Source organism: Theobroma umbraticum, unplaced genomic scaffold, assembly GCF_002168275.2.
Source record: "Theobroma umbraticum cultivar Fairchild unplaced genomic scaffold, ASM216827v3 scaffold_51.0, whole genome shotgun sequence".
Lineage (NCBI taxonomy): Eukaryota > Viridiplantae > Streptophyta > Magnoliopsida > Malvales > Malvaceae > Theobroma > Theobroma umbraticum.
The window spans coordinates 9,600,483-9,616,838 of record NW_018397260.1 but is presented as its reverse complement, the minus strand read 5'-3'; the positions used below and the strand labels follow the sequence as shown (position 1 = coordinate 9,616,838).

The following is a 16,356-nucleotide window of genomic DNA, read 5'->3' as shown; positions in this document are numbered from 1 at the left end:
TGCCAGCCTCATGCTGCTTGATTCATGCCCCAAAATCATAACATTGTTTTGTTCTAAATTCTAATTATTGCTTTGATTTCCTAACAAACTTGTGTAAAAAATAACAAAAAAAAAAACGTTATGGGAAGGTTTTTTTTTGTATACATTGATGGATTTAAAATTTTACATTAAAAGTAATTAAAAGGTAACTATACAAAGTCGAGTCAATAATTTGATTAAAAACAAATATTAATCACTGAGAGATGATAATTGTTAATCTTATCACCACTTTCGATTAATCCCTGTTTACATGAAGGGTTAATTGCAAGTTAATACATCACATTCTAAACCCACGAGCTTAATTTGTAGTTTAAGATGCGAACATCTTAACATAGACCTGTAATGAGATATATGTCAAAACAATTAAGTCATGGGTTCAAGATATTTATAAATCAAGTTATACATTAAGATGTTTGCATTTTGAATTATATATTAAGTTGTGGATTTGTAGTGTGACATAACTAGTGAAATTTTGAATTAAAAACACTTGCCAAGTCACATATAGTTTTTACTATTTTATTTCTCTTGAAGCAAAGTTAATGAATAATATTGCAATTGTTTTTGTTTATGGTAAATAAATTGTATTGTACATTCAATTAATGAAAAAGTAAGTACACCAAAATGTAAACCCATATGCTCAATAATTGTTTAAAGTCAATTCATTAAATGTAGAGGATTGTTAATTACTAAGTTGAAGTAAAATGTGCATCTTGTTTACTAATGTTCTTTGGTGGGAAATTTTATTACTTATTTTCCTCACTAACTAACAAAACATAGTTCATTTAAATATCTTTATGAAATAATTGCATTTATTATTATAAACCACCACATAAAAATGATTAATCATAAAATAATTACATTTATTATAACCTAGACCATGATTATCAAAGCCAAACATAAACCCACATTATTATTATGTTTTAGCTATTTATAGAAATAAATCCTCTAATTTAAAAATTCCAAAAATCCAAGGAAAATATCTAAAGAAAGAACTCCTCAAAGTTAAAAACTGTTAAAAAGAAGGCAGCTGGCGGCGGATCCAGGGTGAGAGTGACCACGAAACAGTATCACATGCACATCCCCCTTCGTATTGTCAAAATCAACGGTTGAGATCAAACTATCACCTCCCTCATCCAACGGTCAAAACCACTACCGCGTTTCACGTTCCCCATCACCCTTCGCTTAAATCCTCTGCTTAGACCCTAGCCGTGCTTTCTTTCTCTCTTTAATTTCTCTTCCCCTGAAAAAACTCAGATTCAGTTTTTTCTTTTTTTTTCTTTTTTTCCCTAAAATAAGAGAACGAAAACTCAGATTCAATTCAAATAATTATTCAAAGCTTTTTATTTATCTTTATATTTATATTTAGATTTTTTGTTAAGAGAATAAGGGATAGTAGCGATAAAAAGATAAGGATGCAGCAAAACAGTGGTTCGGATTCGCAACCGTCGCAGGAACAGAACCAGCGGCAGCAGCAACAGTCTCAACAACCGCCGCAATCACAGCCGCAGTGGGTGGCGATGCAGTATCCGGCTGCAGCTATGGTAATGCAGCATCAAATGATGCAGCCGCAGCATTTCGTGGCGCCGCCACCTTCACCTCAGCAGTATATGCCTTACCATCATCACCATCAACAATACCAGCACCACCATGGCCACGTGCAACACTCGCAGCAGCAGCAAGGATCTGGCGGCGGCGGCGAGAACAAGACCGTCTGGGTTGGTGATTTGCATCATTGGATGGACGAGAACTATCTTCATAGCTGCTTCGCTTCCACCGGAGAGGTTGAACAAAATCTTATTTAACATGCTTATTTTTTAATCGGCTCACTGATTGTTGCGTTGGTTAATATTTGTATAATCTTTGTGACTACAGTTACGTCGTCATTATCGTAATGTTTCTGCATTTAGGACACTGTCTGGTAATGGTATACTACTTAATATGGATTGTCGATTTATGTGCTTGTATCTTTCTTAGTAGTGAGGTACTATTTATGGAAATATTTTAAAATTAAATGTATATATTGGCAATCTAGGCAATTATCCCAATGAATGCATTGATGAAGATATATCTTTAAATAGTAACCTTAGTGAGAAACAGATGTGTGTCTTTATATCTATATCTGGTTTACCCTATCAAATGATAGGATTTGGTCAATAATTAATACATTTGGTGCTTTTTAGTGGTAAGGTATCTGTTGGCATTGTAGATCCTATGCTTGTATGTTTCCCGTGTTCAATTCCTCATTTGTCTATTTGATGCATTTAAAAAAAAACATAAAAAGAAGCCATTGATTGAATAAGGCGTGAAGCAAATGTGAAATTTGACTTCCCTGGTTCACGATATTGTCTGGAATGTGAAAAAACTGTTGCGAGAAAACACATCTTTGGCATAATTCTGGAATTGTATGAATGTTTAGGTTGAATTAAATGTAAAATTCAAAATAGGTTGAAGAGATATCTTCTGACTTGTTGTCCTATTTATGCAAGAATTTGTTGCATTTGGCTTGCATGCAATGATCACACATAGTGGTAGTGACTCTTCATAAATTTAAATCAATTATGGTTGATTGAGAAGGCAGAGGAACTTCAGTGAAAAGAAAGTCAAAAGAAAGATAGAAATTTTGTTTAGGGTTTTAGTTGCCTGCCTAACTTCAATTGACACTTGGAATTTATTTGAGCAGATTGCGTCCATTAAGGTCATTCGCAATAAGCAGACTGGTCTATCAGAAGGATATGGGTTTGTGGAATTTTTTTCACATGCAACAGCAGAGAAAGTTCTGCAAAATTATGGTGGCATTTTGATGCCAAATACGGAACAACCTTTCCGTCTCAACTGGGCAACTTTTAGCACAGGAGAGAAGCGCTCAGAAAATGGTCCGGATCTTTCTATATTTGTAGGAGATTTAGCTGCAGATGTCACTGATAGCCTGTTGCATGAAACTTTTGCTAGTAAATATTCTTCTGTTAAAGCTGCAAAAGTTGTAATCGATGCTAATACTGGTCGATCGAAGGGTTATGGTTTTGTGAGGTTTGGAGATGATACTGAGAGGTCACAAGCCATGACCGAAATGAATGGTGTATATTGTTCTAGCAGGCCTATGCGTATTGGGGCTGCAACTCCCAGGAAATCCTCTGGTTATCAGCAACAATATTCGTCACAAGGTATTTGATTTTTTAACTTGTTCTGTTTTTTATGCATTTTGTTTAAGCTTACAAGGATTGGTACTTCTAATTTAATAAAATTATATTTAAGTAATAGTATATATGTTTTCCGGTAGAGTTATCTTTTATCTTCTTGTTGACACTTGCTTCACTTTTCCCCTTTGAAACACCTTGCTAGCTTCACTCTGCTTAAAAAATTTGGTGCTGCTGCTCCTACTTTGACTTAAATTTTTGCACTGGGAGATCTGTGATTCCTTCTCTTATTGTTGGTTGATGTCCTCATTTTTGGTATTAGAATGTGTTGGTATCGAATGGTAGCCTTCTTGGGCAATAAAATCCTAGTTTTCTGTTTTTGTTTTATGTAACTAAATTTTTACAAATCCCATCTTTCCTTGTGGTCTCAACTAGGTTTAGCCTCTTTTCATGGGGGCTTATGCATCTTTAATTTGCTGTTTATAAGCACTGTCCTTATGTCATGAGATATTATGCGAGTTGTTTGAATCCTTCTTAAGTGACCATGACTAAGTTTCAGGAGGGGTAATTGGCATTTTCTTTTGTGAGCAATAAAAATAGGGTAGGAATTGTTAGAAGTTGCTGAGGATAGTTCCTCTATTGCTTGTGTTAAGACTAGTTTTGTGAAGAAACTGTTGCCATGAATTGCCTTTTAAGTTGGATTTGACATAGTTTAAAGGTTATTATCTACACTTGATTTTGTCCAATAGAAACCACAATAGAATTCTATATTATGATTGAGGGTTTCATCATTTTTTTCATGACTGTAACATCCTTTTATCTAAACTTATTCAAAGAATGAATCTTAAACTTAACCTTCTTGTTTTCTTTTCTTCTTATTTTTTCTTTAATAAATCTAAAATTGGCTTTTGTAAATGTAGCAAGTACATAATTGGCATTGTAAAATGGCTTTTGTGAATGTAGCAATTACATGATTAGCATCGTAAAAGAATGTCAGGTGCTGAGATTATTACCAAATGCAGATGCTTATTACCCGATTTTATATTTGCCTCCTGGTGCATAATTAACTTTTGGTTGCTGATGTTCATTCTTGCCCCATCTATTTTCTAAATTCTCATCAGGCAAAGTTACTTGTTACAGTTTAAAGATAGATCAAAATGTGAAAGTTATTTTCATCTATACATTGCTTATAGCGTAGGATTTTACTTGATACTTTCGCTTCTGTTTGTTCTTGGAAGGTGGATATGCATCAAATGGTGCTTCAAATCAATCTGATGGAGATTCTTCCAACACAACAGTGAGTTTTTCAGCTTCTTGTTTAGGCTTTAACTCTAGGAGCACCACCATTTGTGCCTCTCTTGGCTAATCATAATTTCTTTTAGATATTTGTTGGAGGGCTTGACCCTAATGTCACTGAGGAAGACCTAAGGCAACCTTTCTCTCAGTATGGTGAAATAGTCTCCGTTAAAATACCTGTTGGAAAGGGATGTGGCTTTGTACAATTTGCCAACAGGTAAATATGTGGCTATATTTCTGCTTTTGCCATATTATAGGCTTCTATATTAAAGGTGTAGTTTAGTTATTATCAAATCACTATGTTGATGTAACTTCTTGAGTCTCAACAGGAACAATGCTGAGGAGGCACTGCAGAAGTTGAATGGGACAGTTATTGGCAAGCAAACAGTGCGTCTTTCTTGGGGTCGCAATCCAGCTAATAAGCAGGTGTCACTTTCTTATCGTAGTCTTCTTTACTCACCCTTTTATTGCTGATTGTGGCATTAAGGAATCTGTTACTGTATGCTTTGGCAACAACACAGTAAAGTTTGCGGGTTCGATGACAAATCTTCCCATCTGTTATTTTAAGTAAATTATTTTTATTGAATCTATTCTTTTGGGAAATTGCAGTTTAGAGCTGATTATGGTAACCAGTGGGGTGGAGCTTACTATGGAGGGCAGGTCTATGATGGCTACGGATATGCTCTTCCACCACCTCATGACCCGGGCATGTATGCGGCTGCTGCAGCCGCATATGGGGCTTATCCTATCTATGGCAGTCATCAGCAGCAAGTAAGCTGAAGTAATAACAGCAGGAGAGAACTTGTAGCTCTAGTAAGTAGGCACTCACACTAGAGGGGGGGGCAAACTACCTTGTTAGTTGTTACTCCGTAGCTCTCTTGGTTCTGTAGAATCCTTATAAAATCCCTCCGAATGTGGAGTGGAACTGAATTTTGACCCCTTCAGTAGCTTTCTAGGGATTGGATTCATTATTTGTTTAATTCTATGTGAGTTAAAAGGGAAAACTCGGTGGTTGGAATATATGACTTCGCTGACGTGTGTGGTAGTTTGCTGCATGAATAAACGTTGCTTCATAAATAAGAGCCTGTGCCTTGCCTGCCTATGGAAGACCGTTTGTTTACTTGGATTGCATTTGAGCTTTCCTATAGAACAATATCTTCCTCACTTCTATTTTCTGGGTTACCACAATCTTTGACTGTTTGATGAAATGAACTTTCATGGTTTCTATCGATAAATTGACAGTAAAGTTGAAAGGATTTAAAACTCCACTTGGCTTGGTAAACCGAAATTGCATTCGTTTGGTCATGTAGTATGAGATGAAATGAGTTTTGATTAATTTATGTTTATTTAATTTTTTATTAACCTGCAATTTGAGATTGCAATGGATATTAATTTCGAACGAGGTACGAATCAAGATAAATATTTTTTTTTATACGTAAAAGAGTTATTGTAACAAGCTAGGATGAGTGAGTATTTTTTTATTTAACAGATATTTTTTGAGTTGAAAAATGAGCTTGTAATATAAGAATTCTGAAATTTTCATTAACGGGAAATATGAGTTTTAATTAACAATTATATTTTTGAGTTGGAAAGCATAAGTATGTGATAAGCAATATTTTTATCTAATATTTCATTAAGGTGAAATCTCTCATGAGCGATATTAAGATCTGAAAAAATTATAATGAGATTTCAAAATATATTAATTTCAAAATAAATTTAAATTAGAATAAATTATTTTATATATAAAAGAGTTATTGTAATAAAATAAGGTAGGTAGTTTTTTTTTATTTAATAGATGTATTTTTTGAGTTGAAAAATATGAGCTTGTGATTAAAAATTTTTAAATTTTATAAATTAATCGATTTAAATAATTAATTAATTTTTAAAATACATTTTTAATGAACATGTATACCTTTAAACCTGCACATTCGAATTAAAGACGTCTTGTGCGAGATAATAACCCTTATTTTATTATGCGTTTTGATTTTAATCATTTGCCTTAATGCACTGGGACGGAAGGTAGTAAAGCAAGTAATAATCACGACCATGACCACCATTAGTACAATGATGATGGGAGGTTCAGCGACATTACCACTTCTGTAGCCCAACTGCGAAGCGAGGATCCAAAATCTAACGAGCTGTCCGGCTCTGGTCCCTCCTCCACGTGGCCCTCCCGGCAAGTGTTTGGACCACAGGGCGCACACCCAACCCAAAGGCTGGGTTGGGAACTTGGGACGCAAAAACACTATAGATGATGTTAAACCGTTGGATTACCAGAAAAGTCGGTCAAATGAGATCATCGGCTTAGTTTAAAGAGAAAAAGTTGTGGCGGTAATAGGAGGATGCTGGAGTGTCGGCGAGCATATGACAAGGGTGCCGCCAAGGAATAACACGTGGCATCCAGTAGTTTCTACAGGTGTACGAACGTTACACGTCGGCATTATTTTAAAGCGGGAAAAATAATTACGGGGCGTAGATATTTTTTGGTTTTTGGCGGAAATTATTTATTTATCATGGTTAAGTAGTTAATTCGGTAAGAGGTGGCCCCTTTGGCCAATCCCTTTGCCCAACACGTTTCAATGGAGCTACTTTCTCCTTCCGCTCTCTCTCCTCTTCTCCCTCCCCCTCCTCCGCCATGTTCTTCTTCTCTGCAACATCACAGCCGAATCTCTTTCTCTCCTTCAAGAATCGGAGCTTCTTCGTCTTCGTCGACTTCTCAAGAGATTCAACATACTCATACATCAAATCCGAAAGTCGTCGTCACCAGAGAACGAGGCAAAAACTTCAAGCTCATGGACGCTCTGGTTTAAATTCTTTTTCTCTTTCTTATTCTCTTCTTTGAATGCTTATTTTTGATGATTTTTTTTTCATTTTTGTTCGCTATAAAGCTCATTAGGGTTCTGTTTTTCTTACAATTTATTTGAAACTTAAAAGAAAAAAAAGGAAAAAGTTCATTATTTTACCATATATAACGAATCGTCAACTGCATTCTGAATTTAGGATCGGTTCATGATCTGTTTGATTAAATGCTGAAACAGAAGCAACAGCTAAGTCGTTTTTAATTGATTTTAAGTAGCATCTAAGTCATTTTTAATTGTTTTTTACCTTAAATATATTTGTTGTTATTTACACCTTTTCTTTAAGGGTAAATACTATGTGATGAACTTCTTGAACTTTGAGTCTGGTTCGTACCAAAGAAAAAAAAATTAGAAAAAGATTAAAGAATGTTGAGCACATGCCATTACTATTTCAAGAGATCTAGCTGTAAAAAAGCACTGAATATTAGAATCAGTCGTACCAGAGATATATTTAGGTTCAACGTAAGTTTCGAGTCAACGAAGTCACAAAATTTTATGGAAATAATTTCTGTTTCACAGTTTGCGATGATTTTCCCTTTTTCAAATTGTGAACTTCGGCAAATTTATGGATCAAATGGCACTTTTTTTGCTGTGGTAAGTGGAAATTTATGGCCTTAAATGGAAAGTTTGAAAAAATGGAAATCACTTCTGAAACTAATGACTGATCTTATGAAATCACTTCATAGCCCATAAGCTGCTAATTTAGATATGGATTGTACAAGGTAATGAATTTATGCCTAAATTTCTTGATCCCTGTTCTTCTCAGTTTCTTATTTTTTAACCCTAAACTCACAACCACTATTATCATATTTTCTGTGCTTATTGCTGTACCTTGACATTCACTGCCCCACTGCTCCCCCCCTCCAGTGCTATTTGTCTCTGTTCCTGTACACATATCTCTTTTGTTTTTTTTATCCTTAGCTTCATTTAAATATTTGGTAATGGGAAACATTAGGATACCTAATGAAATACAAATTTTTTATTACTAGTTGATTGTGCAGAACAATAATTTAATGCCCTTTGTTACTTCAATGTGTGTACAATGGTGCCTTGTCTGTTCACTTTAATATTGATTATTGGTTATTCTGTGTCACCTGATGTTGAGTTGTATTGCTGATTCTTGGGTCCCACTAATGCTTTTACCCACAATAGTCCTTAAACATGTCTGTTAGGCATGTATGATGTTTGCTAAATCTGTCTGATTAAACAATACACACTAAAATGGGAAATACTGCTATATATTCGCTCAACAGTTTTTATATAAGTGTATATTCAGTTTAAGATTGTATTAAATTGTAGGCCGAACTTGGGATCAATTGCTTGGAGTTTCCTCTTATTCAGCATGCACAAGGGCCTGACTTTGATAGGCTTGCTTCTGTTTTAAGTGGTGAGTTTGAAAACTTCATGCTCTATATTGATAGTTGTGCATAATTTTGTAGTTGGTGCATTGGATGGACTGTCACTTGGATTACATGGATGACAGGCAATCTTTTTTTTAAAATATGTATGTCTAGTCAGTCGTAGGTTGCTGGTCTCCTTTTTATGCTTGCTATATGTAATACACATGTTTACATCCATTGGCTGCTAAGCTGTTGTTTGTCAAGCCTTGTTTGGTTTTGACCTACAAACATAAAGCATACTGATATTTGAGATTTGGATAGGCATTTTTTTTGCTCTATTGTACTGTTTCTTCATTGTGTGAGGCGGTGGAATATCTTAGGAATAGTTGTATGGTGATAATTGAGAATAATATGATTGCTTTTAATGCCCCTTAGGACAGTCTAGGTAAAGAGGGTGCAAGTTAATTTGTCTGTCTTGTCTTGTAATATATATATTTTTTGTGGTGTCAGCAGAAACGGCGTTTGACTGGATCATCATAACTTCACCTGAAGCCGGTTCGGTCTTTCTAGAGGCATGGAAGTAAGGGTTAGAACATACAAGCGAGAAACTATCTACTTTATTGGCTCCTGCAGTTTCATGTCAAAAATATTTTAAGTATTTCTTGTTGGGTTTTAGGAAATTTTAGTGCTCAAATGATGAATAATGTGTTTGCTTGAAATACCTCTCAAGTTTCAGCAGTATTACTCTACTTTCTTGCCAACATGTCATGTTAGCCTTGCAGCATTCATACTTTTATTAGCAGTTTCAAAAAGTTAAGTATTTGTGTGCGTGATTTACACATGGATATGTGTCTAAAGGACATCTTTATGTGTGGCTCTAAAATTATATATTTTTCTTTTGATTTGTGTTTAATTTGGACACATGGGCTTAATTTTTTTCCTTTAGGGCAGCTGGAACCCCAAGTGTGAGGGTAGGTGTTGTTGGAGCTGGTACAGCTAGTATTTTTGACAATTTAATACAATCATCAAAGCACTCGCTTAATGTTGCCTTTGCACCATCAAAAGGTACTGATTTTTCTATGTATAAATTTGTTTTTATGGGTCATCTTTGCTTGTGTTTGCATGGTGGCATGTGCCTGCATTCAAACTTTTAAGAGTTGGTCATTTTGATGCAAAATAATTTTACATCTACTTTGGGAGGGATTCTTCTGATCAATAAAATGAAACACGTGGCATATTGTTTTTGTCCTATTGATTTAGATGCATTTATGAATTTTTAGTATTTTTAGTTTAGACTACAAACATTAAAATGGGGTTATCTGGATGTCCAATATTGCTCCTCATTCTGTGAGATATTTTGCTACATTAGAGTATGTGCTGCTATAAAATGATCTACCCTTTCCTTAATGTGACGGACATGTTGTTGTGGTTACAGTATAAATCAGGTTTTCTCAGCAGTTCCATTGATAGGTTTCATAGATAACCATGATTTGCCTCTATTAAATAATCACTGTTTGGATGCTAACCGCATTCAATGTGTTTAAATTCCACTCATTCAGCAACAGGAAAAGTTTTGGCTTCTGAGCTTCCAAAGGATGGGAATAGAAGGTGCACCGTCTTATATCCTGCTTCGGTGAAAGCTAGTAATGAGATTGGTAAGTTAATTGCTTTGGTTGTCTGTTATCCTTCTCATGGATGTCTATTTTACTGGAGCGATTTGCGCCCTTGCTGATTTTTAGATTTTTGTTATTTGAACATCTGCTCTGTCTCTGTGATGCATTGGAGACATTTAACCAGTGGATTTGTAAGCTAAAAACTTGACCTTGTAGTTTAAACGGGTATGCAAAGTTTATTTGATGTTATAGCTATGATAATTTTTTTTTTGGAAAATTTTATAGCTGTGATAATTACTCGTGATTATAGCATAATAAATAGCCATGCATTTTATCGAAACAAAATCCTCAAAAGTTAAATTCTTAAAAGCATAAAATCTAAAGTTAAAAAAGTAAAGGGGAGAAGAAAACTTTACTTTGAGGCTCGAGCAAAAGGATTTTGAAATTGTGAAAGAAACCTATAGGTTGACTCAGTTTGAAATTTAAAGCCAACACCATCCCCGCCCCCACCCCCTACCAAAAAAAATAGATAAATAAATGAGAAAATACTTGTTCTCTATTAATGAATGCACATCAGGTTGTGGTGGCATACTTAACACATTTATTAACCTCAAAACTATAGGTGTTTTGCTTTCATTTTTCCCCTACTTCTGGGTCTTACTTATCTGAAATTGTGTTTTAGTTGGAGTTAATTAGTTTTATGATCCTTTTTTCCCTGTTATATTCGAATTGAGTTTCTTGACTTTGGGAACTTTTATCAGAAATGTCTAGCTTGGTCGAGCAATTCTTATTAGTAATTTTTCCTCATCACTATGCCTGATATTATTCTTATATTGGCTATATTTAGTATCATGCTTGAAGTTTAATTATGACACTAGGAAAATGTGAAAAAGTGTGTTGACCCTTGGTTTGGCTTTTATGTTGCAGAAGAAGGCCTGTCTAGTCGTGGATTTCAGGTTATGAGGCTGAACACATACACAACTGTGAGTTTCTTTGTGTTGGTACTTTTAGTTTCAGGTTCCTCTCCGGGTGTCATTCCATTGATGGTTAAATTTTGTTCACCTTATCTACCTTAATTGAAGTTGAATTGCTTCTTTATTTAGCGTACATAATAATTTCACTATTTTATGAAGTTTGTCTGTCTGTTGTAGCCTTGAGAGCAATATATCAACATAATCCATCAAATTCACTTTATAATGTTGTCTGGGCAACCAGATATGACTGAGATGAGATATTTGAAATGGTAACTATCTCCTGCAAAATGGTGTTAAAAGTCTGTTGATAGCCCATAAATGTCTTAGGGGGATGCTATTTATTGCTTGAAATGAAAACAAGAAGAATCTGCTAAGTTTTTTGTCCTCCCTTGGTTCTTGGGGAGGCAAGATTTAGTCACAATTCTGGATTCGTAGCTTGTATTCCTCTTTTTTGGAGCCTGTGTGGTAGTTTGTCTGTATGCTTGTCTTGATCCTTCTGTTGGAACACCAATGGGATAGTTGGTTTCCCAACTCCCTATCATGATTTGCATCTTTGAAGGTATTAATCGTGGTCTGTCTATAGTAATGGGTTATAGCTTCTACAGTGGCCTCAGGAGGGCTAAAGAAGATGGTTTATGAATGACAATTGTATGTGCTCTCTTGGTCCTTGATGTTTAATTATTTTATTCAGGTAGTTGTTGATCATGTTGACCAAATTGTCTTGGAGAAGGCCCTATCTGTCCCGGTCGTTGCTGTTGCTTCACCTTCTGCAGTTCAGTATGTAGCAGTTCTTTCTCTGCACTTGTATTAATTAGCCCAATTACAAAGGCTAACTTAAAGCTTTTGTATCTGTTAATGAGGATATTCTTGGTTTGAGCTTAAGTCTCTGCAAGTTCATTAACCATCCTGTACATTTGTTACTTCATATAATTTGGATTGTCATCGTAGTCAGACCTTCTTGATGGCCTTAAATGTGGATGATGAAAACATATTCTTGCTCGTGCTTGGGCTGCCTGCATTTCCCAAGTCTTTTATTGGGGTAGATATTTTTCTGATCTATTTAGTTTATGCACCTTTCTTGCATCAGAGCCTGGGTCAATCTTATTTCAAAACCTGATTCTTGGAGCAATTCTGTTGCCTGCATTGGGGAGACAACCGCCTCAGCTGCAAAAAGATTGGGATTGAGAAATGTTTATTTTCCAGCGCAGCCTGGACTTGATGGGTAATCCTCTTTCTTTTTTCTAAACATTCTGCATTTTGTTTCTGTATTACAATTTACTGCTTGCTTAATTTGTATGCTCTGTCATCAAGTAACAGGGGGTTGCATCTTAGTTCCATTGAGAAGAAGCTCCTCCCTTTTTTGTTTTTTTGTAGCAGTTAGAACACTCAGTGTCCGATTACTTGCATGGCTGTTGAAGCAACCATAAAGTTAAACTGCAGCAAATTTCCTGCAACTGTAATTGCTTCAATAGCCAAGGCTCTGCCAGCAAAACCAGTACTCTATTGAGTATTGAGCAGAGTTCTGTTTGAGCTGAGCTTCCTTGGCTTGGCAACGAGTTCTTCCTTCTCTTATATTCACCTTTTCTCTCTCTGAACCTCCTTAACCATGAATGCTTATCAAATTGGAAGTTGTTTTTGACTAAATTGAAGATTCTGACTCTTTTGATTTTTGTGTATTGGCAGCTGGGTTGGTAGCATCCTTGAAGCCTTAAGAGCTCATGACAGTTTTTAGGAATGAAAGATACTAAGGTAACCTTTTTTGCCCCTTTTTCCCAGTTATTTTAGGAAGTAACATCATATTTTCTCAAAGAATAAATGAGTTATTCTACTAGGTTCCTTTGGAAGCCTGGAAGCAGAATGAAGCAGATTTTGAACCATAAGCCTCACAAATTCCATGTGAGCTGCAGACAACAGAGAGAAAAAAAGTTTGGCCAAGCTAAAGGATGGGCATTTGTTGAAAATTCAGAGATTTGAAGGTACATGTCCTATCGGCAGCAATGTAATTTAAGGTTAGTGAGAGGCTATTCATTTCAACATAATTGAAACTTGTACAGCATTTTCTCACCGTAAGCCCATTCATTTGACTCAATGTCAGTTGTGTTGAAATTGAATTGGTGGAACTGCCACTCCATAAAATCTGTAAGCGGTAGGAGACTTTGTTAATTGTAGTTGTAATCATAGTCGCTGTCCTTTTATGTTGTTGTATGACATTTTTTATATATTTTAAGTTGACAATAAAAATCAATTTAATTTAAGAAACTTGTGCTAGAATTGCACTCTAGTATGTCTTTACTTTTAGATTTTTAGATTTTGCTGTCAATCCTTCCCCGAATGAGAAATTTGATGATCTGGTAGGGTTTATCACTGTATTTCTTGTTGTGGGGGACGAATTCCTTGAAATTATACAGGAAGGGAGACATACTGTCAGGTAGCAATTGAGAGGTTTTCACTCAGCCATTGCACAAGCGCTCTATGCTTTGGCCTAATTTCTAAATGGATGATGTACTTAAATGATTATGTCTATTCGTAGATAGTTGTTAAAAGTAGAAACATAATAATACATTGTCCATAGATATCTTCAACTTTTAGAATAATTCCATCAGCAGAGAACTGGTTCAATTTCTTTAGGCCCATTCCAATGATACGTCTTCTCCTTGCCTTCTAACTTCCATGCAAAGATTATATAGAGAAAACTTGTCAGCTTGGCGACAAATTTCTGGAATTTTAGAATAAGATGATTACCATTGTGAAGTATATTCTCCGTAGGTTCGTTAAGAGGTAGGCTTGCCAGGAGGCAGTTTCCCCTGGAGGAATGATGTGATCATGGTGAGTGCTCGCTCTGGTTGGTAGCTTGGAACTGTGTGACCAGCTCCACGCACTGTGGCAAAAATCAATTCCTTGTAGCCAACAACATATCCTCCAACCTGCCACCGTCAGTTCTTGGAGTATGCATAAAAGGTTACAGATTAGGATTTATCAAATGGCAGGAAAGACCATATTACCTCACTATTAGAGTACCATGGCTGCCAGGCAGTCTCTACTCGAAGTTTTAGGTTGTTGATGGAGTACCTAGAAGATGTCACTGGAACTCGGCCATCTGTGTCGCCACTGGCAGCAGGTTTTGTTTTATAGATAATAACCAGTATATATCTTATTAGTGAATGTGTAAAACTTTCGGTGCAGTAATGCAGTATTTATTGAGAAATATACCTGTATATCCACACCCTAATCTCCTTGGCTAAGTGCTGTATTTCAGGAAGAATAGTCGTTGGGCTGTCTGTCCATCCAACATTACTGAACATAGTACAGAAGCAGACTGGTTAGGAGTTTTTGTTTCACCCTTTCAAGCTTTTTAACGTGGTATGAAGCTGTTCTTTCAATTTGTATGCATATCTTGTTATTGTTGATCACAGGTAACATAGTATACTCAATGAGAACAAACATTTGAAAAGTAAATTGGCAGGGTCGTGCCTACCTGCAACCTGACCAATTTGTAGCTTTGATATGAAGAGCTGCTTGTACCTTTGCAAGATTTAGGTAGGAATTAACGTAATACTCAGCGCATGGATCATAGTTCTTGACCTAAAGATTCAAGATCATCAAGAATCAGTTCAGTCCATGTCTTAAGGCGCATTTGCTTTGTTTGACATCTTTGCTTCTCTACTCTTCCATGGTTATAATAGCTCGCATCTGTGGTCTATCCATTTCGTATGTAGATTTACTTTTAATGACCGATTCATTGTCTTATTAATCAGTAAGGATTGTTATGAAGCATGATCGTTTTAGGTGTACGATACTTACATTGCCAGTTGATCCAGATTTTAGTGCTGATGTATAGCATGGAGGGGCATAAATTCCGTACAGATTGATGTTTCCCAACTCTTGAAGTCCCTGATTCTGATACTTTCCACATTGGATCGGATTGTCGTCTGCATCTGCCTTTTTGGTAAGTGAATCTTCACTAGCAAAGTTGCAGTATTTGTTAATTCCTTCATTGGTTTCATCAGAGTTGAGAGCGTGTGTCCATAAGTAATCAAACAAGCCCTTCGTACAAGCATCATCATCTACCCAAGCATTTCCGATCTGCAATATCCATAACAATTCTCAGCTTTAAGCCTCTTTTCACATTGAAAAAAGGATGGCGTTTTGTCAGTAAACTCACAGCTATTCCTTTGAGGTTGATGACGGTTTGAGTTGTGTTCTTGTTTATCGCGAGAATATAGTAAGCAAGCTGAGGAACATAATGGCCAGCATAGCTCTCACCGGTTATGTAAAAATCGCGTGTTTTATACTGTGGGAATCTTTCGAGCCAGTTGATGAGAAAAATGTAGGAGTCCTGTGCTGTTTTCTTGTCTCCTACGTTGGTGTAGTCCGTGGAATTTTTTGAATAAGAAAACCCAACTCCTGCCGGCGACTCCAGGAAGATCACGTTTGCAACTGCCAATTTTTTTGTACGATGTGTCAGTAGAAATCAAGGGAATGAGAAAACGGTGTTATCAAACTTGGAAACAGAGTTAATGTTACCATTGTTCCATGCATATTCGTTCCTGTACAGCGTTTTTCCATCACTGTTTACTCTGAAAGGTCCCAGTTCTTGCATGGCTCCATATCCGAAAGACGAGCATCCTGGACCTGTACATCATAAGCAATCAACCGTCTTCTGTTATTTTATTGTATCTTATTGGCGTCTACAGATTATAGACACTTGATTTTGTCTGGGCAGAGTGACGATGGGCTTGGATTCCTTCAATGGCGATGGTTACCAAGACCATTAGAAGTCGGTGCTGCCCACTACTCAAAGGTGGGCTAAAAGAAACTTCCTATTCCTTTTTTTTTTTTAATAGTAAAGCAAAGTAAGTGCTGGACCAACTCAAAATTCCATCTGTGAGAAAAAAGACAAGTCCGGATGAAAAGTAAGTGGTTTGGGATTTCTGTAAGCCATATCTGTAACTTGGAGTAGGTTTTGGTGGGTCGTTGTGAGGAAGATTTGGGAATTGGATCTGCTTTTTGTGTGTAGGTAGCCCACAAATATGATCTTCATTTGAAGAGGATTTTCCCATTATCTTTAGCAATGAAACTTCAATCTTACAAAAAAAAAAAAA

At 36.0% G+C, this 16,356-nt stretch overlaps 3 protein-coding genes across 7 annotated transcripts; 2 read left to right on the top strand and 1 right to left on the bottom strand.

Annotated features, from left to right (window-relative positions):
- Positions 1-1,249: 1,249 nt before the first annotated feature.
- LOC110416851 (polyadenylate-binding protein RBP47-like) lies at positions 1,250-5,489 on the top strand. The gene is made up of 6 exons (XM_021428971.2): positions 1,250-1,820; positions 2,720-3,200; positions 4,412-4,470; positions 4,556-4,686; positions 4,799-4,895; positions 5,079-5,489. The coding sequence occupies exons 1-6, from the start codon at positions 1,452-1,454 to the stop codon at positions 5,247-5,249; spliced, it is 1,308 nt and encodes a 435-aa protein (XP_021284646.1). The 5' UTR covers positions 1,250-1,451; the 3' UTR covers positions 5,250-5,489.
- A 1,506-nt stretch (positions 5,490-6,995) lies between these two features.
- On the top strand, positions 6,996-13,513 carry HEMD (uroporphyrinogen-III synthase family protein). 4 transcript variants are annotated; one of them, XM_021428153.2, is made up of 11 exons: positions 6,996-7,273; positions 7,847-7,921; positions 8,627-8,714; positions 9,181-9,247; positions 9,614-9,732; positions 10,227-10,322; positions 11,208-11,263; positions 11,946-12,031; positions 12,342-12,476; positions 12,938-13,003; positions 13,087-13,513. In XM_021428153.2, the coding sequence occupies exons 1-10, from the start codon at positions 7,049-7,051 to the stop codon at positions 12,984-12,986; spliced, it is 996 nt and encodes a 331-aa protein (XP_021283828.1). In that variant the 5' UTR covers positions 6,996-7,048; the 3' UTR covers positions 12,987-13,003; positions 13,087-13,513. The 4 variants fall into 4 exon arrangements, with proteins under 4 accessions (XP_021283828.1, XP_021283827.1, XP_021283829.1 ...); XM_021428152.2 differs by having other exon boundaries at positions 9,178-9,247; XM_021428154.2 differs by lacking the exon at positions 7,847-7,921 and having other exon boundaries at positions 9,178-9,247.
- Positions 13,514-13,757: 244 nt separating this feature from the next.
- On the bottom strand, positions 13,758-16,278 carry LOC110416239 (serine carboxypeptidase 1-like). Of its 2 annotated transcripts, none has more exons than XM_021428150.1 (8): positions 15,779-16,278; positions 15,417-15,691; positions 15,056-15,337; positions 14,730-14,836; positions 14,465-14,548; positions 14,257-14,362; positions 13,997-14,178; positions 13,758-13,919 (listed from the first exon to the last, which is right to left on the bottom strand). In XM_021428150.1, the coding sequence occupies exons 1-7, from the start codon at positions 15,852-15,854 to the stop codon at positions 14,026-14,028; spliced, it is 1,083 nt and encodes a 360-aa protein (XP_021283825.1). In that variant the 5' UTR covers positions 15,855-16,278; the 3' UTR covers positions 13,758-13,919; positions 13,997-14,025. The 2 variants fall into 2 exon arrangements, with proteins under 2 accessions (XP_021283825.1, XP_021283826.1); XM_021428151.1 differs by having other exon boundaries at positions 13,758-13,915.
- Positions 16,279-16,356: the final 78 nt, after the last annotated feature.

Bases quoted from the DNA above. Each gene is read 5' to 3' on its own strand.
- LOC110416851 (XM_021428971.2), top strand. From the start codon at position 1,452: ATGCAGCAAAACAGTGGTTCGGATTCGCAACCGTCGCAGGAACAGAAC. The intron at 3,201-4,411 runs GTATTTGATTTT...TGTTCTTGGAAG, and splicing joins GCAACAATATTCGTCACAAG to GTGGATATGCATCAAATGGT. The intron at 4,896-5,078 runs GTGTCACTTTCT...GGGAAATTGCAG, and splicing joins GCAATCCAGCTAATAAGCAG to TTTAGAGCTGATTATGGTAA.
- HEMD (XM_021428152.2), top strand. From the start codon at position 7,049: ATGGAGCTACTTTCTCCTTCCGCTCTCTCTCCTCTTCTCCCTCCCCCT. The intron at 7,922-8,626 runs GTAAGTGGAAAT...ATTAAATTGTAG, and splicing joins ATGGCACTTTTTTTGCTGTG to GCCGAACTTGGGATCAATTG. The intron at 12,032-12,341 runs GTATGTAGCAGT...TTCTTGCATCAG, and splicing joins GCTTCACCTTCTGCAGTTCA to AGCCTGGGTCAATCTTATTT.
- LOC110416239 (XM_021428150.1), bottom strand. From the start codon at position 15,854: ATGCAAGAACTGGGACCTTTCAGAGTAAACAGTGATGGAAAAACGCTG. The intron at 14,837-15,055 runs GTAAGTATCGTA...TTGAATCTTTAG, and splicing joins AATCTGGATCAACTGGCAAT to GTCAAGAACTATGATCCATG. The intron at 14,179-14,256 runs GTAATATGGTCT...TGACGGTGGCAG, and splicing joins CATGGTACTCTAATAGTGAG to GTTGGAGGATATGTTGTTGG.